The sequence below is a fragment of the Scyliorhinus torazame genome, chromosome 16 (assembly GCF_047496885.1).
Source record: "Scyliorhinus torazame isolate Kashiwa2021f chromosome 16, sScyTor2.1, whole genome shotgun sequence".
Classification (NCBI taxonomy): Eukaryota; Metazoa; Chordata; class Chondrichthyes; order Carcharhiniformes; family Scyliorhinidae; genus Scyliorhinus; species Scyliorhinus torazame.
This window is the reverse complement of record NC_092722.1, coordinates 49,482,473-49,507,470: the sequence shown is the minus strand read 5'-3', so window position 1 is coordinate 49,507,470 and position 24,998 is coordinate 49,482,473. Positions and strand designations below refer to the sequence as shown.

General features: G+C 51.8%; 1 protein-coding gene across 4 annotated transcripts in view; it reads right to left on the bottom strand.

The window, feature by feature from the left end:
• Nucleotides 1-8,155: 8,155 nt before the first annotated feature.
• The window catches only part of disp3 (dispatched RND transporter family member 3), an 876,012-nt gene continuing 859,169 nt past the window's right edge, over nt 8,156-24,998 (bottom strand). For all 4 annotated transcript variants that reach the window (XM_072478461.1, XM_072478460.1, XM_072478462.1 and 1 more), the window contains one exon: nt 8,156-11,185. In XM_072478461.1, coding sequence (XP_072334562.1) covers nt 10,823-11,185 — 363 coding nt within the window. In that variant the 3' untranslated portion in view covers nt 8,156-10,822. The remainder of the gene's footprint in view (nt 11,186-24,998) is intronic.

The following is a 24,998-nucleotide window of genomic DNA, read 5'->3' as shown; positions in this document are numbered from 1 at the left end:
GACATGTTGCCTTATGAGTGTGAAGTGAAAGGGTAGGAAACAAAAAATAAAAAAAATAAGAGGGAGCGAAAACTCCCAAAAAGGTTTTAATTGACAATGAATAGAAATTTATTACGGTTTGAAGCAGCAGTAATACAACAATTTGAATGTCAAATAATTCAACAACAGTTCCTAAAACAAGGAACATTGTTCAAAGATTCTTAATCTACAAAATTACTTAAGAAATTTACACAATATGGAAAGAAAAATACCAAGGTTAACAATATGCAGTAATTAGAATTACTCAGGCTATTTCCAAGACTTTGTTAGACGTTGATAATGTAGGTGTTTTGGACAATTAATTATTTTAGAACTAATAGCTTTAGCTCCTGTTTAAATAGTCACCTCATTGAAATACATTGGGGTATATTATTCGGTCAATGGTTATAAAATGGGTAACCTGTTTTATACTTTCACTTGACATTTTACTGACACCAGACATGGAAGAAAATATTCTCAGTTGATTTCTAATGTCTCTTTGTAAATTCTCTTATGTAATTTTAATGATGGCAAAGATAGAATGAAACAGTGCTTTTTAACAGCTTCATCAATGGATTTCAACATCATGTCTGCTCATACACCTCCAGTCTGTTAAAGCAAGTGTTTCCAGACAGTGGGTCAGTGTTGCAAATTAATTAGTGACCATGGTATAGAGTTTTCCATGACGTATTTGGGGTGTAGGTAGAGAAGGCAGGAAACCCTGTATCATACCCCATCCATTTCTCCACTTCGGTTAAACTGTTTTGGCAAGTAATTTATGTTAGCTACCTTTTCCCATCGTTTAACTGGAATTATGTAATTTAACTTAATTAATTTTTGTATATATATCTACATATTAAAATATAAATTGTACTGCAAATAAGATACTTCATTCTGAACTGATAATTGCTGTCCAATCTTCATTAAACACTATTGTTAATTTGTGCAATTTTATCAAATTCTCTAAAGGTGTTTTAGTGTCGGTGTTTCATATAATTATCTATTTGTTTTGTGTTTGACCATGAAAATGAATCAGGATAACAAATTACAAGTGCAAATAAAAAATGACTCAGCTGGGATTTTCAGGCTATAATGGTAGTGTTGGTGGATAATGGAATGCTGTGTCATGGACAGTGGTTGTGGCAGATGTTATTGCATATTTTAAGGGAAAACGAGATGAATGTTTGAAGCACAGGAAGGTATAGAAGGAGAGAGAAGGGAGTGGGGAAAGTTTTGGATTGTTCTAGAAACAAAGCTGGACAGATTCCATGGGTCAAATGATTTCCTTCCGTGCTATGGAGATCTTTCACTCACTGGTCGGATATGTATTACTAGCTATAGTTTGGACATTCTAGTGTTAAAGCATGTACTGAAGCATTGGCATGTTGGTGTATTACTTAACTGTCTTCTCTAGAAATATTTATTCAAATACTCTGCTAACATTCGGATTTATGTGAATTGCTAATTTACAACAATGTCCTATAAACGCCCTGAATATATTGGTTATAAACACAAAATGATTAAGTTAAAGGTAATAATTGAACGATAAGTTACTAACAGCGCAGCATTTGTATAATCCCCATCTTCAGGATTGGAAACTACAAACTATTCTTTTCAATATTATATATTTACAATACACACCCTCACTTTCTACTCAGATCTATCTCTCAGATCATCCTTAATAAGCAGCCATTGTATATCTTTTTAATTCTCTGTTACTTTACTCTCCCTGACATAAGTTTCCTTCCCTTCTCTGTTGAAGGCACTGCCTCTTGCCTGGGTAAATGTTCCAGTCACTGTCCAATATGTAGCAACCCTAAAAATTGCCAAGAAATTTGGGTGAAAAACAAAATACTGCGGATGCTGGAAATCTGAAATAAAGAAAACCAAAATCTTCGTCATTTATTCAAGGTCACTATAATCTTCAGTCTCGCTTTGTTGGCGAATTGCCTGTCTGAAGCTTGGTGACTCAATGATATTAGGTCTTAGGCCTCAACTTTGAGCCCAGAAATAGGGGTACCTGAATTGGCAGTGTTGGTAGTCAATTCAAATAAGGTGGAAAGGGGGGGGCCACATTTCAATGGTGCCCCAATGTAAATCCAACCAAATATCATCCACATATATTTTCCACCAGAAGTTATTGGTTGATGAACAGGAATGGAAATATGGACTGACTCTTTTCCCCTCCCTAACCCAGGAAAGTTAATGTCCAGAAGATAGCGCCGGAGCGGGGCGACTCTCTGCGAGCTCTCCCCAACAGATCCACTGTTTACTTAACTTATACTCGTTCTAATCTTTTAAAATTTAATTCTAAGACTAACATTATTACTAACCTCTCTCTTTTTTATCTTTTCTTGCAGGCTTGAACATCCTCCAAGGCCCGTGGAGACCTTTTGACCTGACCTCCACGACGTGGAAGTGGATCGGGCTCAAACCAGAAGAGAAGCCCCGATCTCTATTTGGAGCCAACCCGGACCTCGGAGCTCCCAACCCGGCCTAAAAACCGACGCCAGTCCCTGGATCGCCTGGCCCGGTCCCCGGAGCTCCCGACCCGCCACGAGACCCAGCCCAACACGACCCTGTGAGACCCGTCCAGCAACCCGACCCGGAGAGGCCCCCCCCCCCAGCAACCCAACCTACCTGGAGGTGGAAGAATCAAAGACCCCTCCCACCCGGCTTACTCACTCTTCCAACTTCTTCCATCGGGCAGGAGATACAGAAGTCTGAAAACACGCACAAACAGACTCAAAAACAGCCTCTTCCCCGCTGTTACCAGACTCCTAAATGACCCTCTTTTGGACTGACCTCATAAACACTTACACCCTGTATGCTTCATCCGATGCCAGTGCTTATGTAGTTACATTGTATACCTTGTTTACCCTATTATGCATTTTGTTTTATTCCCTTTTCTTCCCATGTACTGAATGATCTGTTGAGCTGCTTGCAGAAAAATACTTTTCACTGTACCTCGGTACACCTGACAGTAAACAAATCAAATCCAATAAGGCCGATTGCATCGCCCTTATTAACACTTTAGCCAAGGCCAGCATCTTCAACACAGATTATCTGATCCAAATGGCTTAGTGCCATACTTACAGGCCTATATACCAAGTGAACCATCCATTGTCCCATTAAATATACCTACCTCATACTGTTATGGTGGATGAGCTATATTTGTAACTGGCTTAAGCGCCTACTTTTAAATAGATGAGTAATCAGCAGGCTGGGTTTATAACATTTCACTTCATCACTTTGATTCTGTAGTTGTTCACATTGACGAACTGGTTTAATTTGATCTCCTACGGTTTTCACTATATTTTCTTTTTGTTTAATGTGGAACCACTTTAGCTCGAAAGTGAGTGCCGGGATTCTCCGATAGTGAGGCAGAGTGTTCACGCCATCATGAACGCCGTCGCGGGCACGATCGATTCAGGCCCCGAAAAGGGACCTGCCACGAGAAACGCGGTGGGCGTGGCGCCAGAGCAGCGGCGTCATCGTGCAACGGCCGGCTAACGCTGCGCCGCGTAATTTAAAGTGCGCGATTCGCGCACAGGACCCAAACGATAGAGATGGCTGAGCCCCGCCATGCCGCTCCCAGGTTCTGGGACAGTGATCTAGAGACTCTATTAGACGTAGTAGAAGAACGCAGGGCCATCCTGTGCCCAAGACGTGGGCACCGGCACCCGTCCAGCACTGTGAAGTGCAGCTGGCGTGAAGTGGGCACCGCGTAGCGCTGTGGGGCACACCCCCCGCTCTGGAGACCAGTGCCGGAAGAAGCTCTACGACCTCACGAGGGCTGCCAGGGTAAGTACCCCGAGAGTTCCCCCGGGCCGCACCCCCCCCAACCAGGATGGGGGGCACCACCCCTCCCCTTGAGAGATGCCATGGCATGGTGCCCAGTATCCCCCACCCAGTCTTAATGTTGCCAACATCTGCTGTCTTGATGCTGACTGTGATCCCCCCCCCACCCCCCAGGGGCAGGACAACACAGCTCACAACCACCATGAGCGTACAAGAACCGGAGGGGGATCACCTGAGCTGCACCCCCTCACCGTCCATGAGCAGAGGGCTCTGGACGTCGCTGGGGGAGCTGCAACCCGGGAAGTAGCGCCATGCCAGATTGGAGGCGCAGGACCAAGTGAGACTCCCCTGCCTAGCTACACTCCTGCAGCCTGTCCCCTCCCCTCTCAACCCACCCCGACAGACCCCTCCACCCCCAACCCCCCTCACACTCCATGCCCTCACACTGACCCCTCCACCCCCCCACACCCACTCCGCGTGTCTAACGATACATGCCTTATTGTGTTCTCCAGGGCCGTTTCGAACAAGCCCCCACCGTCCAGCTCCAAGCTAATCCGCCCACAGGGATGCACAGCAGAGAGGGGAAGGAAGACAGACAGGAAGGCCCTCTTCTGAGGCCGGGGCACTGGAGCGGGACGCACAGAGGACAGAGACGACACTGATGAACACAGGACGGACAGTCAGGACACTGATGGCAGTGAGACGGACGAGGAGAGGGCTGCGGGCCAGGACAGTGACGGAGAGAGGACGGGGACTCTGGACAGTGACGCACAGAGGATGGCCAGACAATGGACAGACTGGACACGGCACCTAACATGGGCCGCGGACTACGTGCATCAGTCCAAGGTTCGACCCAGGAGACCCCAGACCTGGGGACAGATGAGGGCCTCGAGTTTGCATCACTGCTGTCACCCACAACATCCAACATCACAGATACACTCACCTCGGTTGGCCATTTTAGTGATGAGGCTTCTGTCACTGACTGGTGCGCACCACACAGCCGAACTGGTACAGCAGGTGGAAGTAGGAGCAGCCGAGGGGCTGGACGGTCGGAGGGCAGGCCAAGCCCAGCACCCAGCTGCCGCCCAGACGGTTCCCGGGTTCCTGGACTTACCAGACCCACCCACAGACCCAATGCCTTTGGAAACCCAGGGAGTGGACAACAGGATGACGGCCGTCTTCCAGCATCTGCAGATGCAGTTGGAGGAGTCCATCCGCGTCCAGGAGCAGGGAGTGGTGCCGGTCATGGTTGCCACCCAGGCCAACACCGCAAGGGTCGCATTTGCGGTGGAGGCAATTGGGGCAACGGTCTCGGCCATGGGTCAGGTTCTACAAGGCGTGGGGCTTCATGTGCAGGCATCATCCGTGGCCCAGGAGAGGTCTGCCATGTGCCAGAGCCAACTGGACATTGCCGCCGCGCTCCGGGGTCTGGCCCAGTCTCAGCAGGCCATCGCTGAGAGCATCGGCTACCTTGCACACATGCTGGATGGCGCCTTCAAACACAATGGGACGTTGCAGTCCCTGACAGGGATGTCACACTCCCTGAGCTCCGTTGCTGCGAACATTCAGATCTTGGTCGATGCCGCAGCCGGCCTCCAGGGCTGGCAGCGCCAGGTGTCGATGGTGCAATGGCGCTTGTCTCTGCTCACACCGCCGTCCCATAGTGAGGCCCGGGGGCCACCGGGCACCCCGAGGGAGGAGGAGGTTCTGGGGCCCGTCCTGGTAACTCCAGCAAGGGAGGTCCCGGAACACTCGGACGCCCCCTGGCACCACGCACCCAGCACGCCCGTCGAGCAGCCTGGCCCATCGAAGCCGGGCCGCCCCAGGAAACGTGTGCCGACGGGGAGCCACGTCGCAGGGCAGGAGTCTTAGCAGTCCGCCTCCACTCCTTCTGTACCGTCTGGGGAAACACCAAGGCGTAGTGGTAGGGCCCGTAAGGCAAAGAAGTTAGGCATGTAGAAGTTGGCACGGGTGCGGGACACAGCTTAGTTCTAGGGGCTAGGGCACTTGTCTGTGAATGTCACGAATAAAGTCACTGTTACACAAAACCTAGATGACTCTGTGCTATGTCTGGTGCCTGAGGGGTTGTGAGGGGGACCGAGTGGCGCTGGGGTTGATGTTCGCTACAATGGTGATGCCGGGTGTCCCCCCCCCCCCCCCCCCAAACCCCGTTGTCCTCGGCACACCGACTCCAGCTACCCCACATGGGCATGTGATGGACTGTCCGTGACGCATACAGGGACCACCGAGATGGAGGGTTTAGCTATGGCCATGAGTCAGACTTGTCTAACGGTACGGAGCTCACAGCTCATCGCAGAGCGGGCTGTCATCACTCAACATGGCACTGATCACACCCGCTTACACAAGCAACTGTGTGATACCATCCCGTTGTGCCGCAGGTGTAAGTTGCTGTGAAAGTGGTGGTGTAGGCGCTAGGGTTGTCGGATGGTGCGGGAAGTGGGGGGGGGGGGGGCGGTGCTGGGTGGTACGTTTGTGCAGATCGGTGGTGCAAGTGCCTTGCTCAGCGATGCCCTCCTCCTAGTTCGTGAAACGTGCTGCGATCAACGCCTCGCATGCTCGCTCTCCAGCCGGTGGCGTCGTGCAGCCTCCCGGCCATATGCAGCCCCCAGTCGTGTCTGTGCCCCCCTCCTCCCCATCCCCTTCCTCCTCATATGCAGACGCGTCGTCATTATCGGGCTCCCCCTGTGCCTCCTCCTCCAGGACATCACCCCTCTGCTGGGCAATGTTGTGTAGCACACAGCAGACAACAAATATGCTGCCGACCCTCTCGGAATGGTACTGCAGGGCATCTCCAGAGCAGTCCAGGCACCTGATCGCATCTTCAAGAGGCCGAAGCACCTCTCCACAACACCCCTGGTTGCTGCACGGGCCTCATTGTAGCGGGTCTCCGCGTTGGTCTGTGGCCACGACTGCAACGGGCAACCCCTGTCGCCCAGCAACCAGTCCCTCAGCCGGGGGGCGGTGTCCCTCGAACATTGCAGGGATGTACCATTGCGCCGGTATAAAGGCATCAAGCACACTGCCGGGGTACTGGGCGCACATGTGCATGATCGTCATGCGATTGTCGCAGACCATCTGAATGTTCATAGAGTAGGTCCCCTTTCTGTTCTGAAAAAGTCCCTGTTCTCCAAGGGTGGGCGCATGGCGACGTGCACCCCATCAATCGCACCCTGGACCATCGGTATCCTGGCCACGGTGGCGAATCCCGCTGCCCGGGCGTCCTGGTTTACGAGGTGCTCCGGAAACTGTATGTATCTGTTGGCGATGGCATACATGGCTCGGATGCACCGGTGCACTGATGCCTGTGAGATCCCAGATAGAGCCCCGCTCAGCACCTGGAACGAACCAATCGCGAAGAAATTGATGGCTACCGTCACCTTGACGGTCACCGGGATAGCATGTCCTCCCCCCATTCCACATGGTGCAGGGTGCGACATGAGGTGGCATATATGTGCCACGGACTCCCTACTCAATCGCAGTCTCCTCTTGCATGCCCTGTCCGGCCAGGTCCTCGAACGACATGCGGTCACGAGGACCCTCATGGGGCGCCTCCGGCGCATTGGCACCACCACCTGCTCCTCCTCCTCCCTCTGCGCCCCATCAAGATCAGAATTCTCATCCTGTGCATCCCCGATGATGTGGTGGTCATTGTCCCCTTCCGCCTCCTCCTGCACATGTCGGGCGTGCGGGCCTGCAGCCTCAGCGGCTGGCACTGGGCCCTCTACAGCCACTCCCTCTGCTGCAGCCGCCGCTGCTCTGAGCTGCCTGCGTGATGCTGCCGGATGGCCACCTGCAGGGCAGTGGCTCCCGCCATGGCGGCAAACATAGCTGGCTGGTGCGCAAACATGATGATCTGCAAGGGGGGGTGGGGGAGGAGAAACAACATGGTTAACGATGGCTCTTGGACACCTCGACAGCCAGGTGCCATGGGATACATGTGTGCCCCGATTGCATGGTCTCTCTGCAGACACGCAGGCACCCTGCCCAGTCTCCGTCCACCGGCCAGTTCACCCCGTCCCTCCTCATTGCTGCACCAGTCGCCTTTGCCCATCAGCATGACCTCAACTTGCGAGCGTGTTTTCGCCACCGTCCTGCCATGGCAGGCTGGCTGGCATGTCGCTCCCACGGATAACCCTCCCCAACCCCCACCATGGGCATGACTGAATCCTTCCCCTCTCCCCCCGCCCCCCCCCCACCAACGGGCCTGACTGCATCCTTCCCCTCCCCCCTCGGGCCTGACTGCATCCTTCCCCGCCCCCCTCACCCCACGGGCCTGACTGCATCCTTCCCTTCCCCCCTCCCCACAGACACCTGACTGCATCCTTGCGGCGTCGGACCGGCGTCACGCGAAAAATCGGCACGAAAGGCGATTTCCCCAGATGGCGCGGCATGGGAGAATCCCGCCCGAGATTTTTCTTTAAAAAAGCCTGCTAGGTATTTCTTGTATGTGTATGTCCTATTTGAGCACTCACACTACTGAAATTGAAGATGATGCTTTGGCTCACACTTGTGTGCGGCACTGAGGGAGCTGCAATGTCAGAGATGTTGGACATGATCTACCCTAGCCGGTGTTTCCTGGTGCTCAGAGCGACGAGAAATCCCACACTATCGAACGGGGCTCTGTTCCCATTTGGGTATATTCGGGACCTCACTGAGGTCGTGCTTAATACTATTTTCTGCACTGAGGAGCTCCGCTCACCGGAACTCCTCAGTGCAGAAGGAGATTCCTGATCTCTTGATCCCCCTGAACTGCCCCAAAGCCCCAACTTACTTATAAGGGAATCCTTAGGCCCCCCGCACCTGCTGCACCTGCACAGGGGCACCCCTGGGTCTGATCCCCGTTGTGGAAAAAATGCCAGCTTGGCACTTTGGCAGTGCCCTTTCCAGCTGACAGTGCCACATGGGCACTTTGGAAGTGCCAGGCATGGCACCCAGGTGCCAGGGCAAAAGGCTGACTGTGCCAAAGTGTCTGGGTGGCACCAGCATTGCCAGGGTGCCACCCTACCCAGAGGGCAAGCACCTGGTGGCCTACAATACCCTAGGAGATCCCCACGAGTGCCGTTCCATCTGATCCCCTATGTGGAGACCAGAACTGAATGGTGCTCACCCAAGATTTCTAAGGTGAAGAGGTTAGATCCCAACGTCTTGGTTAGATCGTGGGAGAGTATACCCATGATCTAACTGACTCGCTGTAATATGCTGATTCTCTAAAAAGTGGTCTGCCCACAATGGGTGGGTTCACATTGCAACGTCTTGCGAGATCACGTTAGATCTTGTGAGGTGTGGCGAGCCGAGTAGATCCCGGAAGAGAGATCCCCTTGCATCTACCGACTGTGTCGCGCTGCCTTTCGAGCGTAACGTAGCTGGTATATTGCGCTCGTTACCTTTTGACTAAGATATTAAATCAGAGCCCCATCTGTTCATGTGGATGCAAAAGATTTTGTTTCACTATTTGAGCAAAAACAGAGAGTTCACATGATGCCCTAACAAAATCAATAACTCAAATGACCTCATGAAATCTCACTAGCTGATCAATTAATATTTTTGGTGCTTGCAGGGGTCCTTCTGCTTGCAAATAGCAGTCACATTTATCACCTAGGTAACATCGACTGCACTTCCAAAATTATTATAAGATTGGAAAGTGCTTTGGCATTTCACAAGGTTGTCGTATGTGTTAAATAAATGCAAGCCCATATAAGATCCCAGAAAAGATTTGATCCTTCAGGAATTTGGGCCACACCTCTCCTGAACACCATGTTTATAGGGCCCTTGGCACACCACTGCCCATGTAGGCCTGGTCATCTGGTCTCATTGTAGGTGGCAGTGTAAAGGGTCTACTCTACTTTGCTTTGTTGTCACTGGCTAGAAAAGCAAAAAATAACATTGGACTGGGTGGGTGTTCCAGTGATCTCTGTTGGCAGTGTCTGTGCGTGAAGGCTAGGTTAGCATCCATGGGTAAAGAATGGCACTTAGGTGATGCAGTCTATGGCGGGATCTATGGGGCTAGAGGGGAAGAGGAGCAAGTGGAGGAAACTGGAGAATAACAAAAAAGTACAGCAAGAATAAAAAGACTCTGAAAAAAATAACTAATGGGAAAACTCATTCAGCAACTTAAATGTTTCACTTTAACCCAGAAGGTCAGAGGCCCATGTCATTGAAGCCTGTTGGGAAGACAATCCTATCCTCAGGTGGCCTTTCAGACGATATTCCTTCTCAGGGACGGAAAAGGATTGAGGTGAATCAGAATTTCCTTCCCTGGCTTACACCTGCCCTGCCTGATCATCAGCACTGACACAGATTTTGGAGACATCTGTCCAAACTGACACAATCTTGGTGAAACAGCAAATATGTAGTGGGGAAAAATGGATAAAGGCAAATTCGAAGACTTATCCAAGTGCTAACTAGATAGCTGCCAAATTTCAGATGTGGTGAACAGATTTCCCCACAATTTTGTGTGAAAGATGTAATGTGACTAAAAGATATCCAGAACCCGTTGCTTTCAGACGACAACCGGAATTCTCCAGCAGTATGGATTCGACTTTCCCGCTGGCAGTGCACTGGTCTGTGGGTTTCCCGGCAGCGTGGGGTGGCTTCAATGGGAAATCCCATTGACATGTGGCAGGAAGAGAGAATCCAGCCGCCGGTGAAAGGCACGCCACCAATAAATATGCGGCTGGGGGACCGGAGAATCCAGCCAAACGTTTTAATTTGTTTCAACTTTTTCCTTAGAAATGGTGAAAAATCAGAAAGAGTTTGCCAGCAGTTGTACATCTAACCACCAGGGAAAGCTGCACTCTAAACTATTGCTTGGAGTTAAATGGTTACTTAACAGTCTCATCTAGTCTGCAATCATCCACCACACACAGGAAGGAAAAGGTTTATACAAGTAAAGCGGCAATGGTCCCAGTTTTTGCGTTATGATGAAGTTCCCTTTTTTAAACATTATTTCTGTATTTTTTTGTATTAAAATTGTATAAATAAATTACAGTGTTGATCCATTGGGGAGTGGGATCTTGATTCCCAATTTAACCAGTACTAGACAGACACAGAATCCTCCGCCACCTATGGTCACTACTCCTAGGACCGCTTTAATAAAAGATCTTCTTGAGCGATAAAAGTCACTTGGAGCCAGTATGCTGAGCAGAGCTGTGTTGACGGTCAAGGTGTACAATATAGAAATACCGGTGTTCAGGGCAACGATCTTCCCAAACTTGGCAAATGGGGTGATGATACAAAAGAAGAGAGGGATGGTTGCTATGACTGTAGTGATGGCACTAGAGACAATGGCAACACCAACGTGCCTCACCGCTGCTAGGGTCCTCCATTTCCCCATTTTGCATTTATCCTATTAATCAAACAAGACAAGTGTTAGCAAACATGTTCATCCATCTATTGCAAAAAAGCTGAAAACGGCAATATTTGACATCTTTTAGAAAAGTATGACATATGTTTGTTGGAAACACACTCTATTGCAATGTTACAATCTTAAAAGTAAATTCTAAGCAGTTTCTAGCTTCCTTTCCCTATTACTACCATCTCTTTCATCTTCTCTTCAGTGCCCCTGCAACTTCACTTCCAAGTGTAAGGTGCTCATTGAGACTACCCATTCAGCTGCTTCTGCTGCATGCCTCCCTTCCCCTTGGCCACAAAGCCAAGCTTCCCCCAGTAGTCGCCCTAGATTCACAACTTCCTCTAGCCTTTCTTCATCTCCTTTCATGGCTTCTTATCTTGAGCTCATCCTGTCCATGTGACTTATCCCTTGCTCTCTCAATTATATTCCCATTAAGCTGCTGACCACCAAATTTTCTTTCTTGGTTCCCGCACTAGCTAAATATTGTTAACAGCTCCCTCTCAGGAAATGTTTCCCTGTCCCATACAAATTTTCTTTAAAAAAAAAAAAAATTTTTTAATTAAAGTTTTGAAACAAAATTTTTCCGTTTTTACAAATCAACATAAAAATAATACAATACTGATAATTAACATTATTTAAATAATATAGTGAACTAACAAAGTGACAAAAAATAGTGCTCCCCCCCCCCCCCCCATCCTGGGTTGCTGCTGCTGTCGATCTATTTTCCCTTAACGTTCCGCAAAATAGTCAAGGAACGGTTGCCACCGCCTGGAGAACCCCTGAGCCGATCCTCTCAGCGCAAATTTCATTCGTTCCAGCTTTATGAACCCTGCCATGTCGTTTATCCAGGCCTCCACGCCGGGGTGTTTAGCTTCCTTCCACATAAGTAGGATCCTTCGCCGTGCTATCAGGGACGCAAAGGCCAGAATATCGGCCTCTTTCGCCTCCTGCACTCCCGGCTCTTCCGCTACCCCAAATATCGCTAACCCCCAGCCTGGCTTGACCCGGACCTTCACCACCTTTGAGATCACCTTTGCCACTCCCCTCCAGTACTCATCCAGTGCCGGACACGACCAGAACATGTGTGTGTGGTTCCGGAGCCCCTCCCGCACCTGTCCTCCACTCCAAAGAACCTGCTCATTCTTGCTCCCGTCATATGTGCTCTATGTAGAACCTTAAATTGAATCAAGCTAAGCCTGGCACACAAAGACGAGGAGTTTACCCTACTTAGGGCATCAGCCCACAGCCCCTCCTCAATCTCCTCCCCCAGCTCTTCTTCCCATTTTCCCTTCAGCTCCTCTACCAGCGCCTCCCCCTCATCTCTCATCTCCTGATATATTTCGGACACTTTGCCCTCCCCGACCCATACCCCCGAAATCACTCTGTCCTGGATCCTCTGTTGCCTTGTAAACGCCCTCACTTGCATATATCTGAAGATATTCCCTGGGGGTAACTCATATTTTCCCTCCAGCGCTCCCAGGCTCGCAAACGTCCCGTCAATAAACAGGTCCCTCAGTCTCCTAATTCCTGCTCGTTGCCAACTCTGGAACCCCCCGTCCATCCTTCCTGGGACAAACCTGTGGTTATTCCTGATCGGGGACCACACCGAGGCACTCGTCACCCCCCTGTGTCGCCTCCACTGCCCCCAGATCCTCAAGGTTGCCACCACCACTGGGTTTGTGGTATACCTTTTCGGGGAGAACGGCAGCGGCGCCGTCAACAGCGCCTTTAGGCTCGTTCCTTTACAGGACGGCATCTCCAGCCTCTTCCACGCCGCCCCCTCTCCTTCCCTCATCCACTTACAAACCATTGCTACAGTGGCGGCCCAGTAGTAGTCGTTCAGGCTCGGCAGCGCCAGTCCCCCTCTATCCCTACTGCTCTGCAGGAACCCCCTCTTTACTCTCGGGGTCTTTCCTGCCCACACAAAGCTCATAATGCTCCTATCTATTTTTTTGAAAAAGGCCTTTGTAATCAGAATGGGGAGACACTGAAACACGAAAAGAAACCTCGGGAGGACCATCATTTTTACCGCCTGCACTCTGCCCGCCAATGAGAGCGGCAGCATATCCCACCTCTTGAAATCCTCCTCCATCTGCTCCACCAGTCGCGTCAGATTAAGTTTGTGTAGAGTTCCCCAGTTCCTAGCTACCTGGATCCCCAAGTATCGGAAGCTCCTTTCCACTCTCCTTAACGGCAGAGCGTCTATTCCTCTTCCCTGGACCTGGGTTGTGTTACAAAAAGCTCGCTCTTCCCCATATCTAGCCTCTATCCCGAGAAATCTCCAAACTCCCTCAATATCTGCATAACCTCTGGCATCCCCTCTACAGGGTCCGCAACATATAGCAGTAAATCATCAGCGTAGAGTGACACTCGATGCTCCTCTCCCCCTCTAACCACCCCCCTCCATTTCTTAGAGTCCCTCAATGCTATGGCCAGTGGTTCAATTGTCAATGCGAACAGTAATGGGGACAGGGGACACAGGGGACCCTGTCTGGTCTTCATGCACCACCCCCGGGATGCAATCCTCTATCCTTGTCGCCAGCACTTTTGCCAGCAGTTTGGCGTCTACATTTAGGAGTGAGATAGGCCTATGTGACCCACATTGCAGTGGATCTTGTTCCCCTGTGTAGCCGAAAATACTCCGATCTTTGCCGGTTTGTGACTACACTTGCCACTGGGGCCCCATATAGGAGTCTGACCCATCTGACAAACCCCTCCCCGAACCCAAACCTCCTCAGCACCTCTCACAAGTACTCCCACTCCACCCTATCGAATGCCTTCTCTGCATCCATCGCCGCCACTATCTCTGCCTCCCCCTCTGCTGGGGGCGTCATCATCACCCACAGCAGCCGTCGAACGTTGACATTCAGTTGTCTCCCCTTGACAAAACCTGTCTGGTCTTCATGCACCACCCCTGGGACGCAATCCTCTATCCTTGGCGTCAGCATTTTTGCCAGCAGTTTGGCGTCTACATTTAGGAGTAAGATAGGCCTATATGACCCGCATTGCAGCGGATCTTTATCCCGCTTCAGGATTAATGATATCGTCGCCTCCGACATTGTCGGCGGTAGCATTCCCCCCTTCCCTGGCCTCGTTAAAGGTTCTCGCCAACAGCGGGGCCAACAGGTCCACATATTTCCTGTAGAATTCCACCGGAAACCCGTCTGGTCCCGGGGCCTTCCCTGCCTGCATGTTCCCCAGTCCCTTAGTCACCTCGTCCACCTCAATTGGCGCCCCCAGGCCTGCCACCTCCTGCTCCTCCACCCTCGGGAACCTTAGTTGGTCCAGAAAATGTAGCATTCCCTCTTTTCCCTCCGGGGGTTGGGACTTATATAGCCTCTCATAAAAGGTCTTAAACACCTCATTTACCTTCCCTGCTCTCTGCTCCATAGTTCCCGTTTCATCCCTAACTCCCCCAATCTCTCTCGCCGCTATCCTCTTACGAAGTTGGTGGGCCAGCAGCCGGCTCGCCTTTTCCCCATACTCATATCTCATCCCCTGTGCCTTCCTCCACTGTGCCTCTGCCTTTCCTGTGGTCAGCAGGTCAAACTCCGTCTGAACTCTTCGCCTTTCTCTATATAGTCCTTCGTCTGGGGCCTCCGCATATCTTTTATCCACCCTGAAAATCTCCCCCACTAATTTCTCCCTTTCTTTGCCCTCTTGTTTCTCCTTGTGGGCTCTAATGGAGATCAGCTCTCCCCTAACCACCGCCTTCAATGCTTCCCATACTACCCCCACCTGGACCTCACCATCGTCATTGACCTCCAGGTATCGCTCAATACACCCCCGCACCCTTCCACAGACCCCCTCATCCGCCAATAGTCCCACATCCAGTCGCCAGAGTGGGCGCTGCTCCCTCTCCTCTCCTAGTTCCAGATCCACCCAGTGCGGGGCATGGTCTGAAACGGCTATGGCCGAGTACTCCGTTCCTGCCACCTTCGAGATCAGTGCCCTACTCAAAACAAAGAAATCTATCCGGGAGTATACCTTGTGGACATGGGAGAAAAAGGAGAACTCTTTGGCCGACGGCATAGCAAACCTCCACGGATCCATTCCCCCCATTTGATCCATAAATCCCCTAAGCACCTTGGCCGCTGCCGGCCTTCTTCTGGTCCTGGATCTAGACCGGTCTAGCCCTGGATCCAGCACAGTATTAAAGTCCCCCCCCATTACCAGGCTTCCCACCTCCAGGTCCGGGATACGTCCCAGCATCCGCTTCATAAATCCCGCGTATCCCAGTTCGGGGCATATACATTTACCAGCACGACCGCCTCTCCCTGCAATCTACCACTCACCATCACATATCTGCCCCCGTTATCCATCACTATATTCTTAGCCTCGAACGCCACCCGTTTCCCCACCAGTATCGCCGCCCCCCTGTTTTTCGCGTCCAACCCTGAGTGGAATACCTGTCCCACCCATCCTTTTCTTAACCTAACCTGATCCGCCACCTTCAGGTGCGTCTCCTGGAGCATGACTACGTCCGCCTTCAGTCTTTTTAAGTGCGCGAACACCCGGGCCTTCTTAATCAGCCCATTTAGGCCTCTCACATTCCACGTGATCAGCCGGATTGGGGGTCCACTCGCCCCCCCCCCCCCCCCCAGCCGACTAGCCATCCCCTTTTCTGGGCCAGCCCCCCGTCCCGGTCCCGCGCACCCACCTGTCCCCCAGGCGGCGACTTCCCGTCCCGACCACCACTTCTCTTGCCAGCTCCCCCTTGCACTCAGCAGCAGCAACCCAGTTGGTCCCCCCCCCCCCCCCCACTAGATCCCCATCTAGCATGGTTACTCCCCCCATAATGCTTCCGAAAGTCAGCTAACTCTAGCTGACCCCGGCTTCCCCCGTTCTCTCTTTGACCCCCCTGCGTGTGGGGCTCTCTTCCTTCCTGCACCTATCTTCCCGCCATCATCTCCATAGCGTGGGAAAAAACCCCGCGCTTTCCTATCGGCCCCGCCCCCTATTTGGCAGCTCCCTTATTCCCAATCCCCCCTCTCTGTCCCTTTTTCCACCAGCGCCCACATTTCTTCGTGTCCCCCCATCAAGGGGAGAGAAATTTCCTGTCCAACGTTACTATATAATAAACCTCCCATTTCCCAATTTACATTTCTGTACCACAACCTCGTTGTTTCCCCCCCCAACATCAAACTCTCAGTTCTAGTCCAGTTTCTCTTCTTGGATGAAGGTCCATGCCTCATCCGCCGTTTCGAAGTAGTAGTGCTTGCCCTGATGCGTGACCCACAATCACGCCGGCTGCAGCATCCCAAATTTTATTTTCTTCCTGTGAAGCACCGCCTTGAACCCTCCTTCTCGCCACCTCCGCACTCCAGTCCTGATACACTCGTATCACCGCGTTCTCCCACTTGCTACTCCGTACCTTCTTGGCCCAGCTCAGAACAGCCTCTCTGTCCGTGAAGCGGTGAAATCTCACCACTATCGCCCTTGGTATTTCACCCGACTTTGGTCTTCTCCCAAGGACCCGGTGCGCTCCTTCCACCTCCAGGGGGCCCGTTGGGGCCTCAGCTCCCATTAGCGTATGGAGCATCGTGCTCACATAAGCCCCAACATCAGCTCCCTTTGTTCCTTCGGGGAGACCTAGAATCCGTAGGTTCTTCCTCCTCGAGCTGTTCTCCAGGGCTTCCAACCTTTCGATACACCTCTTATGTAGCGCCTCATGCGTCTCCGTTTTTACCACCAGGCCCTGTATCTCATCCTCATTTTCGGCTGCCTTTGCCTTCACTCCACGGAGCTCTATCGCCTAGACCTTTTGTGTTTCCTTCAGTCCATCGATTGCCAATAGCATCGGCGCCAGCACCTCCTTCTTTAGTTCCTCCACACACCGTCGGAGGAATTCCTGCTGGTCCGGGCCCCATGTCGTCTGGGCTCCATCCGCTGCCATCTTGCTTCTCCCTTCTATTCTCTGCCGCTGCTCCAAAGGATCCTTCGCAATCTGGCCACTACCACCGATCCTTTCCATACACACCCGGGGGGGCACCTTCCTTCGTCACCCCACACTGGGTTTGGTCTGAAAAAATTTCCGTTGGGGCTCCCGAAAAGAGCCCAAAAGTCCGTTAGAACGGGAGCTGCGGAAACGTGCGGCTTAGCAGTGCATCGCCGCAACCGGAAGTTCCCATACAAATTTTCTGTCATCATCACCGTCTCAAAAGGCAACCCTTGGGTCCTCTGTCCTTGCAAATAAACCATCCCATCTCTTCCTTCCCTTTCTTTCTGTAGTAAAATGTCCCAAGGCACTGTCAATAAAAAACGCAAGCTGCATAAGGAGATATAAGGGTGGGTGACTGAAAGGTTGTCAAAAAGATTGGTTTTAGGGAGTTTTTTTTTTTAAAAGAGGGAGATTTAGGGAGAGAACTCCAGAGTTTTGGGCTAAGGTTAGGCAGCTGAAAGTATGGCTGTCAGTGGTGAAGTGATTAAAATTGAGTGCCAGAACAGATATGGCACAAAGATCTTGAAGGCTGAAGAACAAAATGCCCCCAATCAAAGTCACAGATGAGGGCTGGGATTTTCCTACCTCCACTGAAACTGCAAATCCTAAACCCGAATCCTTAACCCTAATCCTGCAGTTAGAAAAGAGGAACTGAAAGCATTTAGCATAGTTGAAGTTGCCTGCAGCTGTCATTCAGAACAAGGATGCTTATAAACACTGTGGTTAGGCTCAATAGGGGGTACTACAGATGCATTTAACCATGAAGGGAAAGATAAATAAACAAAGCTCCTGCCTGCTGTGTATAAACCATTAAGCTGTCAATCAAAGGTTAGTTAAAAGTACTGGACCATGGCTCTCAGGGGATTTCAAGGGTTGTGAGCAGTCTAGGAAGGCTCAGAAACAACAAAAAGCTGCAGTGTGTAGCGCACAATGACTTACGCGAGACGAGAAGCGATGAAGTCTATCTAGGCTTTATTAAGCGAGACTTGTCCCCAGCAGCTCAGCAACAGAATGAGGCTGCGGGGAGAAGCTCGAGCTCTTATACTCTGCCTTCAGGGCAGAGCCAGAAGTCGGCAGATCCAACCAGGACCCGGGACCTGTCAGCCAATAGCCTCTCGGCTTCACAGGTACCACATTACCCCTTATACATACCACCACATTCACCCATTGTTAAAAAGGAACCCGGCGGGGTGGTGGTTCGCATGGTGGTAGGGGTTCACAAGGCTGGCCCTGGAACAAATTTCGGACTGTGTTAATACAGCTTTAGCCCTACACTGGGCTATGTACAAGTTTGTGAGAACTATTTACAATACGGGCAAAATTTTTTTTTTGTTTTGTTACAACAACATTCTTGCTTTTTCTTGGTGTCACGCGGATTCCACGAGTCGAGCGGGCGGTCTGGTCTTCCTCGTCGATCGCCTCAGCCCCAGTGGTGGTGCAGGTGCTTGCTCGGGCGTTGTCGTCTCCGGGAGAGTTTCGCTGTTTGTTCCTGTTTTACTCCTGGGCGGGCACGGGAGGAGGACCGATCCCCCCGGGAAGGGGGCGGTCGCGGGGTGCGCCGGTGGCAGGGAGGGGGTGATCGGTGTCGGGGGTGTGTGTGTGTTGCCGGCGGGCGCCAGGTCCCGCAGGGAGACCGTGTCCTGTCGGCCGTCGGGGTACGCCACATAGGCGTACTGCGAGTTCGCGTGGAGTAGGTGGACCCTCTCGACCAACGGGTCCGATTTGTGCGCCCACACATGTTTCCGGAGCAAGATGGGTCCTGGGGCTGCCAGCCAGGTCAGCAGCGACGTTCCGGAGGAGGACTTCCTGGGGAAGACAAGGAGGCGCTCATGAGGCGTTTGGTTAGTGGTGGTACACAGCAGCGACCGGATGGAGTGGAGAGCATCCGGGAGGACCTCCTGCCACCGGGAAACTGGGAGATCCCTGGACCGTAGGGCCAGTAGGATGGTCTTCCAGACCGTGCCGTTCTCCCTCTCTACTTGCCCGTTCCCCCGGGGGTTGTAGCTGGTCGTCCTGCTCGAGGCTATGCCCTTGCTGAGCAGGAACTGGCGCAGCTCGTCGCTCATGAAGGAGGACCCCCTGTCGCTATGGATATACGCAGGGAAACCGAACAGTATGAATATGGTGTCAAGGGCTTTAATGACTGTGGCCTCTGTCATGTCGGGGCAGGGGATGGCAAAGGGGAAACGGGAGTACTCGTCCACCACGTTCAGGAAGTATGCGTTGCGGTCGGTGGAGGGGAGGGGCCCTTTGAAATCCAAACTGAGGCGTTCAAAGGGGCGGGAAGCCTTAATCAGGTGCGCTCTATCCGGCCTGAAAAAGTGCGGTTTGCACTCTGCGCAGATGTGGCAGTTCCTGGTGACTGTACGGACCTCCTCCACAGAGTAGGGGAGGTTGCGGGACTTTATAAAATGGTAGAATCGGGTGACCCCCAGGTGGCAGAGGTCTTCATGGAGGGCTTGGAGGCGGTCTATTTGTGCGTTGGCAAATGTGCCGCAGGACAGGGCATCGGACGGCTCGTTCAGCTTTCCGGGACGATACAAGATCTCATAGTTAAAGGTGGAGAGCTCGATCCTCCACCTTAAGATCTTGTCATTCTTAATTTTGCCCCGCTGTGCATTATCGAACATAAAGGCTACCGACCGTTGGTCGGTGAGGAGAGTGAATCTCCTGCCGGCCAGGTAATGCCTCCAATGTCGCACAGCTTCCACTATGGCTTGGGCTTCCTTTTCCACTGAGGAGTGGCGGATTTCTGAGGCGTGGAGGGACCGGGAGAAAAAGGCCATGGGTCTGCCCGCTTGGTTAAGGGTAGCCGCCAGAGCTACATCGGATGCGTCGCTCTCGACCTGGAAGGGGAGGGACTCGTCGATGGCGCGCATCGTGGCCTTTGCGATGTCCGCTTTGATGCGGCTGAAGGCCTGGCGAGCCTCTGTCGACAGGGGGAAGGTAGTTGACTGGATTAGCGGGCGGGCCTTGTCTGCGTACTGGGGGACCCACTGGGCGTAATATGAAAAGAAGCCCAGGCAACGTTTCAGGGCTTTGGAGCAGTGGGGGAGGGGAAATTCCATAAGGGGGCGCATGCGTTCGGGGTAGGGGCCTATTACTCCATTGCGCACTACGTATCCCAGGATGGCCAAACGGTTTGTGCTAAAAACGCATTTTTCCTCGTTATATGTGAGGTTCAGGGTTTTTGCGGTCTGAAGGAACTTTTGGAGGTTGGCGTCGTGGTCCTGCTGATCGTGGTCACAGATGGTTACGTTGTCGAGATACGGGAATGTGGCCTGCAACCCGTGCTGGTCAATCATTCGGTCCATCTCCCGCTGGAAGACCGAGACCCCGTTCGTGACGCCAAATGGGACCCTTAGGAAGTGGTATAGCCGCCTGTCTGCCTCGAAGGCGGTGTACTTGCGGTCACCTGGGCGGATGGGGAGCTGGTGGTAGGCGGACTTGAGGTCCACGGTGGAAAAGACCTTATACTGAGCAATCCGATTGACCATGTCGGATATGCGGGGGAGAGGGTACGCATCTAGCTGCGTGTACCTGTTGATGGTCTGACTATAGTCTACGACCATCCTTTGCTTCTCCCCGGTCTTTACGACTACCACCTGGGCTCTCCAGGGACTATTGCTGGCCTGGATTATGCCTTCCTTCAGCAACCGCTGGACTTCAGACCGGATAAATGTCCGGTCCTGGGCGCTGTACCGTCTGCTCCTAGTGGCGACGGGTTTGCAATCCGGGGTGAGGTTTGCAAACAAGGACGGCGGTTCAACCTTGAGGGTTGCGAGGCCGCAGATAGTGAGTGGGGGTATTGGGCCGCCGAATTGGAATGTTAGGGTCTGAAGGTTACACTGGAAGTCTAATCCCAGTAATGTGGGCGCGCAGAGTTGGGGCAGGACGTAGAGCCTGTAGTTCTTGAACTCCCTCCCTTGCACCGTTAGGTTTGCGATGCAGAACCCTTTGATCTCCACTGAGTGGGATCCTGCAGCTAGGGAAATCTTTTGTGTGTTTGGATGGATGGTCAGAAAACAGCGTCTTACCGTGTCTGGGTGAATAAAACTTTCAGTGCTCCCGGAGTCGATCAGGCATGGCGTCTCGTATCCGTTGACCAGCACCGTTGTTGTCGTCGTCTGGAGCGTCTGGGGCCGCGATTGATCCAGTGTCACCGAAGCCAGTCGTGGTTGTAGTGTCGCGGCGTCTTCTTTGGACCCCGAGGAGCCGTCGATGCTGGGGTCCTTTGTTGTCAACCAAGATGGTGGCGTCCATGAATCGCACGCGGCCGGGGGGTGGACAAAATGGCCGCCCCATGGTTCACACGTGGTCGGGGGTGGACAAAATGGCCGCCCCCATGAATCGCACGTGGCTGGGGGGGGTCACAAGATGGCGGCGCCCATTCTTCCCTCGTGGTGCCCGGGACCCAAAATGGCGCCGCCCGCGGGTCGCACATGGGGCGTTGGGGGGGGGGGGGGTTGGGGGGTGTTTGGGATGTGCTGTCCTCGTTCTTCTCCGGGGATTGCAGCGACCCCCTGGGACCAGCACACTGCCGCGTAATGGCCCCTTTTGCCGCAGCTTTTACAAGTAGCTGCGCGGGCCGGGCAGCGCTGCCGGGGGTGTTTCGCCTGTTCCCAAAAATAGCAGCGGGCTCCAAGGGGCTGCCGCGCGGTCGGGGCCGTAGGCGCGGGTGTTTTGGGAAGCCACATCAAGGGAGGCCGCAAGGGCCCGTGCCTCTGAGAGTCCTAGCGACTCTCTTTCTAAAAGAGATGCGTCACGAATTAGCAGGTCCGTGTGTTCGATCGCGTTCACCGGCGGGCAGTTGCAGCCTCGTCCCAAAATCAGCAGCGCGCCGTAGAATTCCTCGAGTGATTCTCCGGGAATTTGCCGTCTCGTCGAGAGTTGGTGGCGCGCGTAGACCTGGTTTAAGGGCCGAACATAGATGCCCTTCAGCAATGCGAGCGCCGTCGGGAAATCCTCTGCGTCTTCTATTAGTGAGTAAATTTCCGGGCTTACCCTCGAATGCAGGACCTGCATTTTCTGCTCTTCCGTGATCCGGCCGGGGGCCCTTTGCAGGTAGCCTTCGAAGCATGCTAGCCAGTGTTTGAATACGGCCGCCGAGTTCGCTGCATGGGGGCTGATCTGCAGGCACTCCGGGGCGATCCGGAGCTCCATAGTCTTTTAAGCTCGCTTAATAAATTGTACCGCACAATGACTTACGCGAGACGAGAAGCGATGAAGTCTATCTAGGCTTTATTAAGCGAGACTTGTCCCCAGCAGCTCAGCAACAGAATGAGGCTGCGGGGAGAAGCTCGAGCTCTTATACTCTGCCTTCAGGGCAGAGCCAGAAGTCGGCAGATCCAACCAGGACCCGGGACCTGTCAGCCAATAGCCTCTCGGCTTCACAGGTACCACATTACCCCTAATACATACCACCACACAGTGTTAAAAGCATGGGGCTGAATGAACAGATGTGAAGAAAAGGAAAGTACTTGAGGCCTTCAGGCTTGTAGCTTCAATGAACTGTTTGATCTGCTCCTCAACTGTCAAGCAGAGCAGTTCAAAGTGAGCTGGCAACGTCAAAGTTTTCACAATACATAGACTAGGATGATGATTTGGATCAGAGAGCTGCCTGCAATAGCCATGCCAAGAGTGATCTTCAGGTTGCCCAAGGCTAGAAGGGGCAGTTCAGCCATGGGACACCCCAGCCGGAGGGATAGTCCCGAGATCAACCCCTTGTCACCAGCCTGAGCCCACCCAACCCCCAGGACCATTGGATGGTTTCCCCTCTGTAGCCTCGAAGCAGCAAAGGGCCACATGGGCAATGGATGTACCTCCTTGACCCTCCTCGGAGTCCAACGCACTAGGCCAAGGTGTCACTGTCAGGTGTCAGTGCCAAGGTGTCAGGGGGTAGTGCACTGTTAGCAATGCAAAAGGCAGGTGCTGAAGGGGAGGGGGGTGTGTGTGTGTCAGGTCACACTCATGCGTGCATGGTGTGGGAGGGGTGACTCATTATTTCAGTGGTGGGATGGAGGATGCCCCTCTTTGTTTGGGGGTTCGGGGTGCTCCCCTTGTCAGCGGGGATCACCCTTTCTTTGAGGGGGCATATTTCTGGATGCTGGGATTGGGGTGCCCATTAAAAATGGCATCCTAAAATTACTAAGTGCAGGGCTGGCCAGCATGTTATACACTATGCATATTTTAGCATGCTAAAGGTGAGGGAATCCCACTCCTAGTGTCAGTGGAACCCCATCCCAATTTTCCCACTGGCAGGAGCACTTAGTTTATAAATGGAAGATTTGCACCCAACATCTAATCAACCTTCTGACTTTTTTGTAGCCATTGACACATTTGGCCACATTATCCTTTTCCAATTTTATTTCTTCATTGTCAAGTTGAGTGGGATCACCCTTGCCTGGTTGCACTCTTATCTAAGTATTTTCTATTGCTTCACAGGTTATGGGTGTTTATTGTCCATCCCTAATTGCCCTTGTGAAGATGGTGATCTGCCTTTTTGAATACTATTGAATGGCTTGTAAGGCCAGTTTAGAGGGCTTAACTTAACTGTACCAACCATATTTCTGAGAGTCTGGAGTCACATATAGGCCAGAACAGGCGAGGGTGACAATTTACCTTCCCTAAAAGACATTAATGAACCAGTTGGATATTACAACAATCCAGTAGTTTCAAGGTTACCATTACTGAGACTTGCTTTTATCCAGATTTTATTCCAAATTGATGTCACCACCCTCAGTCAGGCCCACCTTTCTTAGGAGGGGCAAAAAAGGAACAAACACCTACTGGACAGGGAAGGGTGACAGCAACCTTTGTGTATATTGAGTTGGTTTTGCCATCTGCAATAGGATCTTGGATGAACTGTCAAAACTCCCAAAATGTATCAATGTAAGTCTCTTGACTACTAGCCGACTGCTCCGACGTAACCAATATGTCAATGTCGTTAGTGCTTATGCCCTGACCCTGATTCCAATGAAGATATTGGGGAAAAGTTGTATGTTGACCTTGATGAAGTTCTCACTGCTATGCCAAATAAAGAAAAGATCTTCCTTCTGGGGGACTTTAGTGCCAGGATTTCAGCTGCAGGAGAGATCACTGTGCTAGTCTGTGCTGGTTTATACTGGCGTTGTAGATTGACCGGCACCAATGTCAGAGATTGGCTGGAACTCGGTTTGATTGATTTGGCTGGTGGCCAATGAATTGGCCCAAAAGGCTGTGCTCTGCCCAATAGCAGGTGGTGATTGTATCTGATCCCATCGGAATGTTTTTCAGAGCTCCAAGGGTTGAGTTTGATTTCAGTTTTGATCTTGGCAGCCTCAGAAAAGGACCTGCTAACCTCACCTCTTCGTTTTTCTCCACAAAAGCTGTGATTCTGAACTGGCAGAGAGCATGAATGAACCTATGTATAGGCAGAGTCCAGGACTGACCAACTCTCTCTCCTGAAAGACAGAGGCCTGAATGCAAACCTCGAAGCTGAAGGTCAAGTTTGATAATAAGTAAAGTGTTTCTCCAGAAAGCCTGCTGCCTGTGAGTACTGCACTTTTCTAAACTAGAAGGACTCTGAATGAATGGCTCTGCAAAGAAGACCATTACCAACTGAAAACCAGGGACTTTAAACAGACAGCCTGCTGTGAGAAAAGCATGCTAAAGAACCACCTTCATCCTTATTATTTTTTCTTTTTTGCCTGTCTTGTGGGTAGAGGGTGGGACAGTTAAAGTGGGTAGTAGGTATTAGCTTGTTATACAGTTATATTTACTGCATATTACATGGTAGTTCTTGGTATAAATAAGCAGTAATTGTGTTTAAACTTACAAGCCTACTGACTGGAATTATTGGGCAGCCAAAGGCCAAAGACTTTGGGA